The 12,190-nt window shown below is 39.0% G+C and overlaps 1 protein-coding gene across 2 annotated transcripts in view; it reads right to left on the bottom strand.

The window, feature by feature from the left end:
* Window positions 1-841: 841 nt before the first annotated feature.
* Window positions 842-12,190, bottom strand: part of GRAMD4 (GRAM domain containing 4) — a 147,626-nt gene continuing 136,277 nt past the window's right edge. For both annotated transcript variants that reach the window (XM_067564398.1, XM_067564397.1), the window contains 3 exons: window positions 8,850-8,934; window positions 6,805-6,873; window positions 842-5,182 (listed from right to left, as the gene is read on the bottom strand). In XM_067564398.1, the coding sequence (XP_067420499.1) occupies window positions 5,081-5,182; window positions 6,805-6,873; window positions 8,850-8,934 (256 nt within the window). In that variant the 3' untranslated portion in view covers window positions 842-5,080. The remainder of the gene's footprint in view (window positions 5,183-6,804; window positions 6,874-8,849; window positions 8,935-12,190) is intronic.

The following is a 12,190-nucleotide window of genomic DNA, read 5'->3' on the forward strand; positions in this document are numbered from 1 at the left end:
TTATGGCAAAGCAACATGGCTGGACTAGTTAATTTGTGAAGCTTCAACCTTTTGGTTTGGTATTTTTAAACCAATCAATTGGAGGCAGAGGCATGTGTAGTCCAATGGGCAATGGAACTGATGCAGTACTGCTGCACAAGGGGCAATGAACCCGTGCAAAGTGTCTCAACACCATAGACACTAGACGCATGCTTTATTGGGGGCTTCATCCACAGCCATGCAGAGAGGTGAATCTGGTGCAGAGTGGCCACTGGATCAGTGACTATGTGGATTCCCTAGCACACCCCCTGCCCTCACAAGATGTCATAGGTGTTAGAGGTTACTGCAGCCCATGGCACAGCCTGCCCTGGAAGCGGAATTCCTCTTATGTCCCCGAGGTCCTGTGGAACTCTCCTGGAAAAAATCCATCTAGTATGATTATAACTGAGGGACTAGAAGTTAGCCCTTAATAAAGGATCAGAACAGGAAAATTACTTTCTTCCCTACTTGTTTTGTGAACAGACTTTTGGGGGCAGGGGGAAAAGAGGAAGGAGTGGTGATAAGAGGAAGAGACTTTTCAGAGACTGGGGAAATTTGTATTATGTATGAGTAATTTTTATTCCTCATCCACATTCATTTGTGTTAAATGCAATATAAAGTAGACACTTTCAAATGTCTGGCAAATTTTTTTTTTAAATTCTCCAAATGTTTGATAAAACATTTTGAATCATTATACTTAAAAAAACCTTGCATACTATTGAATAGTTACAGTGGGTGGGCTGTGAACTCTTGCCAATTGTATATGTAACATTCATGGTGTTCCCTATATTAAATACAGACATGTAGAAGAGAATACAACGTATTTTCAGGTGACCATATTTATTTACCTTAGATAAAACCAGAAAATGTTATGGGCCACTACTGCAGAAAATCTGTATAAAAAAATCTGAACAGCATGGAGACAGAAAATTTTTTCTTAATCTCAAACAAGCTATATAAGCTATTCAATAACAGTTTGTAGATGTAAAAATTCAAGCAACAGCTCATAATGCTGCTACTTATGAAAGAACCTGTTTGATCTTTTGGAGGGGGCTATAAACATAAAAAAGGTAATTTTTACTAACCTCAGTCTGTGGAAATCAAAGAAAGGCTATGTTCACACTATCTGAATGATGAAAGGTTGTTAAAAATATACCTGTTAGCACAAAGCATTTTTAGGTTTATTTAATTAAATAAAAATTATCATTTATACAAGATTTTTTTTAAACAAACAAGATTCTTAAAAAATGTACAGGGCAAATTGTTTCATTATTTCAATTCTTCAATACAGTATAAGTCTTTTGTTGAACAAAAGTGACACTGCTAATTAATAATTATTTACAACTTCAAAATAGACTCAAACTTCAGACATAAAAACTATTTTAACATCCACTATATTTCAATGATTAGTAATAGAAATTAAATATCAGCCAAAATTTACAGAATTCAATAAAAATGACCAGTTTTCTTTGTAGGAGTTTAATTTGCCAAAAGAAAAAAAAATGTACACACATTCACCTCTTCACTCTCACATAAAATATCTTCTCTTACTTGGTCTGCATGGACAGTAATAAGGTTTTGCTGCTGGCTTTTTTGCAATGTTGCCACTTATAAGTAGCTCATTATATTCAATCTGACCTCACAAAAGTGACGTAAGTACAGAAAAACATGTTGTATCTGAACTTTTCATCAGGAATTTGTATTTAAAAGGTCACTAATGAATAATAAAATGTGGTAAGTTTTCATCTTCCTCTTTTCCTTGAAAGGAACTCAAACTAACCACTATACTTCTAGGAAAGAAGTTAAACCAATTAAATGTGAATGATCCAACAATAAACCATATACATCAACAGAATTACAACTGTTAACAGCAAATGAACAACAGTATGGCAAAAACATCACTTTTTGCTGTTAAAAAGTAACACTTTACATTAAGTGGCACCACTCAACCTGGAATCAAAGACTATACTGCAAATTGCATGTAGGAAGGTAAATAAATTTGTTAACTTCAGTGTAATTACACAAGTACATTATGTAATTGCCCATTGCCTCCCAGCATTTCAGGATCTAGGAGAAACAAAGGCGTAGCAATACTCACAAGTAAGTGCACTAAATTTATTGTCTAGTTCCTTTAATTATGTAACACGAGAGCAGTTACTTTGCAGTAATTCTTACAACCTAATGTAAAGTGAACTTTGAAAAATATATACATGAATGTTTAACCATCAGTTATATTACACATTTTACTCTTTAAAAAAATCCAGTTCATTTTATTTTTATCAGAATGAACCAATGTTGCATTGTAGTTTGCAATAAGTTTACTGCTTTAACAATTCTTTTTTAAAAAGTACATATTGTTAAAGAGCAGATTAATTTTGAATGACAAATCGGTATTAGTAGTAAGGTTACGTTTGTTGACCAAACTAAAGTTTAGAAAAAGCATATTGTATGTAGGAGGATTCTAAATATGGGAAGATGGTAACTTATTTATTTCTTCTTTAAAGCATGAGTCTTGTTAACTGTCTTGGCATCATTAAAACAACATTTTTGTCTTTCAGGAACCAGAATATAGGACAATATTACATACTACAGTCAGCCAGTAGGGGAAGGAGGTAATAAGTGCAGTTACCTGCAATTACACTAAAACCAATGCCTTATGATCAGAGTGAAGGTAAAAATTACATTTGAAAATTATACAAAAATAAGAAAAACCACTTGCTCTCTGTAAAAAATATAATCGTCTGTTTCTTCAAAAAAAATGACAACCTCACATACACCCAAGGGATTTTAAGACCAACTGAATGAACCATGTATGTGGCTAAGCTGTACATAACATTAAGCTATTTTAATGCTTATTTATTTGCCGCTTATTATTGTAATTCATTTGTCACTTTGATGCTTAAAGGAGGCTAACTATAAAAGTCTAACTGTATAATAAATTACTGTTGTATAAATGACAATTTTTTCTCTTTAAATCAAACTGCTTTCTCAAAAAAATCTGCAAAATTAAAAATAATAGTTTTATTTATTATAAGCCTGTATATGCCAAATGAAAGTACCTTCAAAATGGTATTTGGTTAACATCCCTGTTATATAGTGGGTAATTGGATCTCCTACCAACTTAAATTATATTGTAAACTTTCAAGGCCCTGATTCAGGAAAACATCCCTCTTCATACTGTCTTTAAGCACGTGCTGAAGTCCATCACTGTTCAGGACAATCCTTGAGCACATGATTAAGTGATTTCCTGAACTGATGACTCAGTGAATGGATATTAATTTTAAATTCTTTAAGATGGATTCTGCTACATATTATACACTTATGTCTAGAGCACAGAGCTTTAGCCTATACAGTTCTGTGCCTTAAATATTCAACTGAGTGAGTCCCAGTACATATGAACATTAAGCACAATATGGAGAAATACTGTCAATTAAATATTCATATTGATTATCTTCACTGCCACTTTGAAATAGGTTTCTACAGTTTCAGAATGTCATGTTCCCCTGGATCTTTGTATTGTTGATACGCTTAACTGAATGTAAACCTGCAGTTTGTTTAAAGATCTTCTGGATAACAACATCCCACAAAATTTATTTAAACGGAAAATAGGGCTAAGAAGCGTACTGACTTTCAAATCAAGACTTTTTAGATAGACTAACAGAATTATCTTCTTGATCAGTTTTATGGGAAAGTTTGTGCAATAAAAATACTACTAACCTCAAAAGATGCGGTAAGGGGAAAATATACTAGAATACATTCTGCTAGAGCTAGAATACATTCGGCTGTGCCTTTAGGAGAATGCAAATGAAATCCTAAACTCTCAAATGGGCTTTATTACATGGAATATGCAAGCTTTCAAAACTTAAAGTAAGACAAAAGTTATTATACGCTTTGCCCCTCAATAGAGAAAAACTATGGAGAAGGTGGGCCCAGCATCAACTGCTCCATTTGGCAAAGTCAGGTTCTGTTGTTGGAAAAATGGAATAAAGAAAGGGGAGATCCAAATAGAAGCATGGTAATTTCTACCGGAAATAATGATTTCATTTGTTACATTATCCTGATATTTCTGTTGCAAGGAACTCTTGCAAAAAAACCCAACAACCCCACAACCCCGCATACAAATGAACACAATATACAAAGATGATCTCAAGTTTTGCCTGGGCGTAATTATTCCCAACTCCCCCATCACAAAAATATGCCCATATCTTTTTGCATGAACGTACGTGCATCTTGCCACGTTATGTGTACAAGTACAATAATTGAGCCCTTCCATGACAAACATCAATAAGAATACAAATATATGCTGCCTACCATTTTATGAACAAAGTTTTGCTGTCCTCTTTTTTTTTTTTTTTTTTTTTGGAAGAGTAGCTTCCTTTCTTATTCTTGTACTTTGGTTGATCAGAAAAGGAAGATAAGGTTCCAAACATTCCCTTCTGCTTTGTAACGCTGAATTCACTGTACAAGGAATTTGAACTGTGTATGCAGGAAAAACAATCTGGCCAGACTGTTTAAAAATAAACTCTTTTATAGTACAGAAATCAGCAAGAAAAACTGCCTTATTAGTTATCATATTCTTACCAGCTAATAATGATATTTTCTAGGTGTTGATACTAGTTTCATAAAGTACCCAATTCTGTGTTTGTTGTACTCAAGAAACACACATCAAACTATTGTAAAGTGTTTCAGTTCAGGCAAAATTAACAGACAGTGAGCAAAATTAATCCTTGATGATATCAATGGAGTTACCCAAAGGATGAATCTGTTACAGTCTGTTTGCTATCTAGTCAGTTCTCCAAATATCTTCCTAGCTTTTAATGTCAGTAAATAAACATTAAAAGTGCTTAATGTGCAAGGCTAATAGTGATGATAGCACTTTCACTGTTTTTTTACAAAAACCTTAAAAACAAACATGAAGGCATATATAAAATACATAAATCAAGTGTTAGAGATAGAATATAAACCACGTGAAAAGAAAAATTATTGCAAAATAGATGAGGATGTTCAATTTTTCACTACCAAGTTGTAAAATAAAGAGTCTCTTCTAGATCTTCTGAAGATACTAGCTTTCGCTGTTCGATGCTGCTGAGGTTATTTTCACATACTGGTTGAAAATTGTCTCAAAAGCTTCATCTCTGTGTACCATGGCACCAAACACTAATGGCTACAGGAGAAAAAAAAATCAAATCAAATCAAATTATAGTCTAAAAGAAATTTAAAAGTTTCCTGAAATCTTAAGGAAAGTCTGGTCAGATTCTTTCAAATTACCTTTCTCCACCCACCCTTTTTAACGAGCCTTTATTACAAGCCTGTAGGTTTTTTTGGGTCCAGTGAAACACTAAACAGGATCATAATGGAAGTTAGATGGGGCTTTTTCTTAAAAGTCTAAGTACCCGTTCAGTGTTAGAATCCTAAGAAAAACTCCCCCACAGATATGCAATTTCCATCTTCACATTTTCCTCTGATAATGCATTGGACCACATGTATCACTTGCACAGAATGCTAATAGATGTTCTATTCCAATTGTTCTATTTTAGTTTCCAACTGCTTGGGTCCTGTTAGATTTCCTGATAGCCAGAGAGAGAGAGCTCTTAAAAAAGGGTCTTAATATTTCTAAAATGGTGCAGTGGCACTGACTTTTAGGTCACTTGATTTCCAATTTTAAACATCTTGACTCAAGATTCTTAAAGATACTTTAATAGACAATTCCTTAACAAAAAATAATTTTCAACTGCATGCCCAGCTGTGGTGTAGAAGGCTCAGCACACTAACTAGCATATGAATCAGAAGGAACCTGTTTACAAGTTATTAGTTTGACAAGGTAATGCTCAATATTTCCCTGCTTATTAGAATTGCTTTTTGTAAACCTGAAATGCTTGTCAAACTACAGAACCCTCATCAATTTTTAGTGCACAGGTCCTCAAAAGTCACAGCATGACTCTGAAGTTGGAAAACTTGGTGGAGGACTTGTAAAAATCATATTGACCTTCAAAATACCCCAATCACTACATTACTCTTCAAGTGCATAGTGGATATTACTACCCTGAGGCACTGTTCCAAAACTTACATACAGAGAATGTGGCCTCCCATTTCTAACATGTTAGTAACACTGCTGCAAACAGCTCCTATGATCGCCATGAAGAAGGTTGATAAGGAAATGGTGAATTTAAGTATGGAATAAGAGCAGTGGGCATCACAGGTGAGGGGATAAAGTAAAATCCTTTTTAAAACAGAGTTGCTGGATTCCACTTGAATGAACCAGATCAGACAATGTCAACTGTATACTAAATGCACTAAGCTTCCAGAATTTATTTAAATGAATAGAACATAGCAGCGTGAAAGCAACAGAGTGAGAGCAAAAAAATGTTATATAGAAGAATATAAGAATGGCCATACTGGATCAGACCAATGGTCCATCTAGCCCAGTATCCTGTCTTCCAACGGTGGCCAACGCCAGGTGCTTCAGAAGGAATGAACAGAACAGGTAATCATCAAATGATCTACTCCTGTCTCCTATTCCCAGCTTCTAGCAAACAAAGCTAGGGACATTTCAGAGCATGGTTTTGCATCCCTGCAAAACAAACAAACAAACAAACAAACAAACAAACACACACACACACACACACACACACACACACACACACAGAGAGAGAGAGAGAGAGAGCGAGAGAGAGAGAGAGAGAGCTCTAAAGAAACGGAGGACATTTATGTTGCTTTGAAAACAGAACAGGAACCCTGAGCACAGGAGGATGCAGTGCAGCAATACAGATACAGCTGGCTACTTACTTTTTGTGTAGATGGTGTTGATACTGCAATACCCATCCCTGATCCTGGGAGAACAGAGAGCACTTTGTACTACAAAAAATAAACAAAGATACTTTACATACTGAACAATTACAAATGGTAATGAAAGAGAATGTGATGTAACCAGTGTACTCTTGATCCTCCCACCCACCTCTGAAATGTCCCTAAAAGCCGCCTACTTTTACTGTTTAAAGTGACAGACATGACATTTAAAGACAACTGCAAAGATTATTTTCCAAATAAATAAATAAATTGGTTGTAACAAACTAAATATACCAATGCAATAGTTTTTCCTTGTACTTTTAACATCAGTTTGTAGAAGCATGTTCTAAGATCATTGGTGGAGGTCTGCCATTGTTAAGTGCGCATTAAGTGCACACAGCGGAGACTATTAAGGTGAAATACAGATAAGTGACAATTCAGAGATATAGTGGAACAGGAATCATGGCTTCCTATTGGGCTAAAGAATCCTCATCATTAAAAAGCAGTACATTGAAAATCCAATAACCAAAGTACTGTACACTGCCGTTCATAAGTACTGTAGCAAGAATGGACCACTTGAATAGAAACCAAAGCCAAGAAAAACGAAGTGCCAGCATAATATTCAAGAATGTAAGTTTCTCCTGGGGCATGTCTTTTGTGGGGTTGTTCATTTTTCAGTCTCTCATTTCTTACCACTTACAGGCCCTACATGAGATTAAAGCATCATTAAAGCCCTGTCTGGGATGATTTAGATGGGACTGGTCCTGCTTTGAGCAGGGGGTTGGATTAGAGGATCTCCTGAGGTCCCTTCCAACCCTAATCTTCTATGATTCTATGATCATTCCTAATTATGAGAGCTGGAGACCATCATTGCCATTGGTCAGCATGAAAGAGGAGAGAGATTACAGATAAAGAAAAAAGGATTCCTGGAAGAAATAGGATTTAAGGAAGTATTTAAAGGAAAGGAAAAAAATACTTAGACAAAATAATGGAGACAGCTGTATATATGAGAGGCTGAACAAAGACTTGAAATCAAGGGGGAGGAGGGTACAGAGCAGCATTCCGAATGGGCTGGAGAGGGTGAAATGAGAAGCAAGATACAATTATCCACAGGAGAGGGACTGGCATGGATTAGGATTTTAAGAGAGAGGGAAACGGGTAGAATTTTGGTTAGAAAGTTATTGTTATGACATACTGTGAGACTGAAGAGTGAGTCACACATGACAGAGGCTGAGAGTTTTTGATGGGAAGGGTAGTTCAACTGTCAGTAGCAATAAAGAGGCATCAGGAGATAAGAATTTCAATTTTGGAGGGAAAATTTGAAAGGAAAGTGAAAGGTCACATGGGAATATCACACCTAATCAATTCCCTGCCATTGCAGGGGCCACAGGCCATGGGGACACTTCAGTCTCTCTTGTTCTCTGCCAGTGATGCACAACAGTTTACTCTCCCATGGATTGAAATGCTTTCGTTTAACCCAAATTATTAGGCTCAAAATAGGGTGGGTAACAGGATGAAATTTTAATGGCCTGTGATATGCAGAAGGGCAGATTAGTTGATCTAATGGTCACTTCTGGGCTTCAATTCCATACAATCAAAGAGGGAGGAATGAGGAATTCAGGAAGCTGAATTAGAAGATTCCAGTCACACTTTCAAACTAAGTTTTGTATTATAATCAGTCAATAAGAAAAGATTAGTTTTCAAGGCATTATCAGAAAAGAACTCTAATGTTTGTATTTGAGCTATTGTGAGTTCAAAGCATGCCATATACTCATGTAAACATCTTCTGCTGGAAGATTCAATTGAGTTGCTTTGCATTATTTCACATACATCTCAATTTTGCATTAAGGAAACCCCAACATTCAGTTAAATAGTTGCATAAATGTATCACCTTTGCTCAAATGATTGCATGTCTCCTTGCATTATAAAATCTAAAACCCCACAACCTAATTCCTAAAGATAAACTCTTTGACAACAAAGTAATATTAACAACAGAACAGAAAAAGTGAACTTCCCATATTACACTCAACAAAACAGAGACATACCTTCTGAATATCTGTTATATCCGTTAGTTTAATAACTTTATTTTTCTTAGAAGAGCCAGATTTGGAGCTTTCAAAGCATAAGTAACTGAAGACAAAGGAAAAAAAGTGCTTATTTGGTACAATAGTCCGAAAACCAAAGCTCTTAAAATCCTGCCTTCTTCTGAACGAGTTTTGAAATTTTCTATATTAAAAACAGCTTTGCAAGGAATTGTGTGAAAAATGTCATTTCTAATTATGATAACACGGTTACTGACCTTTTGTAACTGTTGTTCTTCAAGATGTGTTGCTTATATCCATTCCATTCTAGGTGTGAGAGCACCCAGGTGCATGGCTACCAGAATTTTTTTCCCTTAGCACTACCTACAGGGCCGGCTTTTTACATTACATTTGGAAGAGACCTCAGGAGGTCATCTAGTCCAAACCCCTGCTCAAAGCAGAACCAACCCCAACCCCAGCCTTGATAGAACTAGGTTCAGATCCCAGGGAAGTAGTGGATCCTGCACTTGAGGGTAAAGTCTCTAGGCCTTTAAGAAACCTGACTGTCATGCAATGAGAAAAGACTGATTTCCCTTGGATCGGAAGATGAAAAGTTGAGATGGCTGCCAGATGAACCTTCAGCAATGAGATAGCTAGACCCTGAAGCTTAAGATGCAACAAGTAGTCTACTGTATATTAAACGTGCCAAACCGATGCTGACGTGGCCATGCAGGAGCTATCACAATTGCCTTCGCCCTACCTCACTTGATCTTTAACAGGACCTTGTAGATCAGTGGTATTTGCGGAAAGGCGTACATGAGTGTTCCTGTCCACGAGAGGAGGAAGGCACCGGACAGTGAACCTTCCTCGAGCTTGTGGATCAAGCAAAATTTATGGCACTTCTTGTCCAGTTTGCATGTGAAGAGATTCACTTGGGGAGACCCCCCACCTTTGGACGATCATGCTGACGACCTGGGTGGAGTGACCACTCGTGGCAAGGTGAGAAGGACCTGCTGAGAAGGTCCACTAGGGCATTCCTGGTCCCTAACAGAACAGAAGCCATGATGTGGACATCGTTTTGCACAGCAAAATTCCACAAGCGCAGGGCCTCTTGACACAGGGCCAAAGAGCGGGCTCCACTGTCTATTGATCTAGAACATCACGGCAGAATTGTCCGTTAGAATCTGGACCACTCTGCCTGCCACATAGGGAGGAAAACTTGGCAAGGGAGACGTATTACCTTGAGCTCCCTGAAGTTTATGTGGAGCTGGCGGTCTTCCAGTGACCAGATACCTTGAGTAAGGAGATTGTTGTTGATGTGTGCACCCCCCTCCTAGGTCCAAGGCATCAGACACTAGGGTCACCAAAAAGACCAACCCTTCGAAGGGCATGCCCTGCATTATTGATTACAGGTTCAATCACCAGTTCAGGGATGACAAAACATGCAGAGGTACTGTGATCATATGGTCCAAGCTGTATCTGCTTGAAATATACACTGAGGCCAGCCACGACTGTAGAGGCCTGAGCCTTAGGCATGTGGCATATCATGTACATGCAGGTTGCTATATGCCCCAGTAGCTTGAGGCAAGCAAAGGCCACTGCGAGGGGAAAAGCTTAGATGTGTCTGATGAGGTCCAACATGGCTTGAAACCAAGGCTCCTGGGGGGAAGGCTCTGGCTTGGGTGGAGTCGAAGACCGCTTCGATAAACACTGTCTGCTGAACTGGCAATAGCATCTGTTTTTGTTCGTTTACCATTAGGCCCACACACCAAAAGGTGGCCCTTATTAGACTGAGGCTGTGCTGGACCTGAGACTGTGACTTGCCCTTAATTAGCCAGTCCTCCAGGTAAGGGTAGATCTGCACTCTCTGTCAACTCAGGTAAACGGCCACCACAGTCACACATTTCATGAAGGCCCTTGGGGTGGAAGAAAGGCCAAAGGGCAGCACTGTAAACAGATAGTGAGAATGGCCCACCACAAACCAGGGGAATGTCATGTGGCTGGGGAAAACTGAGAAGTGGAATGGATGGGATGACAGAGGCTAGGGAGACCATGCAAAACTTCAGCCTCTTGAGATATTTGTTGAGGTGGCGCAGATCTAAGATGGGTCTGAGGCCCCTCTTTGCCTTGTGGATGAGGAAGTAATGGGAGTTAAAACCTTTTCTTTTCATGTCCGGAGGAACCTCCTCTATGGCCCCCACCCTCAGAAGGCTTTCCACCTCCTTAATGAGAAGTTGCTTGTGAGAAGGGTCCTGGAAGAGGGATGGAGAAGGAGGGTGGTAGGGTCCGGGGGGAGGGAACGACAACTGCAGGGTGTAGCCAGTCGAAATGATACTGAGGAGCTAACGGTAATCTGGGCCCCTGCAGGAAGGAAAGGAGAGAGGAGGTTCAGGAATAACGGGGAGAGTGGATCCTGGGAAGAGACTGGAACACCATCCTCGGGCACGCTCACAAAATGGCTGACCTTGCCCACTTGGGTGTTGAGAGGGGCCTGGATGAGAAGTGGAATAGGATGATGCCGTTTAAAGCTTCTGTCCTTCTACTTTCTTCTGTAGAAGCCAAAATATGGAGGGCCTTGGAATCTAGGCTGCTGCTGCAGAGGACAAAATTGCCTTCTCGAAGCCTGCAGTGTGTTAAGACCTAATGAGCGCAGGCTCTAATATCTTTCAGACTATGGAGCCTAACGTCAGTCTGGTCCAAGAAGAGTGCATTGCCCTCAAAGGGAAGGTCCTGAATAGATTGTTGCACTTCCTAGGACAACCCTGACGACTGCAGCCATGAACATCTGTGCATGAACACAGCACAGGCCATTGATCTTGCCGCTGAATCTACTACGTCCAGTGCTGCCTGCAGGGCAGCTTTCGCTACCGCCTTGCCCTCCTCCAAGATAGCGGCAAAATCTTGTGCATGCTCATATGGCAACAGGTCTCTAAATTTTGCCAGGGAATCCCAGATATTATAATTGTACCTTCCCAGCAGTGCCTGAGGGTTAGCAATTCTAAATTGAAGACTGGCTGTGGAATAAATCTTCCATCCAAACAGATCCAACTTTTTAGGTTCTTTATATTTTGGGGTCGAGCTTGCTTGATCCTGCCCTGTCTCACTCATTTGTGGCAACCACCACTAAGGATCCCAGAGGTGGGTGTGAAAAGAGATACTCAAATCCCTTAGGCGGGAATTTCTTTTTGTCCCTCTTTCTTTTTGCCCTTTTTGATGTTGGTGGCAGAGAACATCGTGTTTGCCACATGGTCCTTGACCACCCCTTCATGCACTGGTAGCATGACCCAGGCCGGTGCTCCAGCTGTCAGAACGTCCAAGAGGTTGTCTGTGAATTCCTTGAGCTCCTCTGCCTCTATACCTAAATT

Source organism: Emydura macquarii, unplaced genomic scaffold (assembly GCF_026122565.2).
Source record: "Emydura macquarii macquarii isolate MOO-44397 ecotype Brisbane River unplaced genomic scaffold, CSIRO-AGI_Emac_v2 contig_2636, whole genome shotgun sequence".
In the NCBI taxonomy this organism is placed as follows: Eukaryota; Metazoa; Chordata; order Testudines; family Chelidae; genus Emydura; species Emydura macquarii.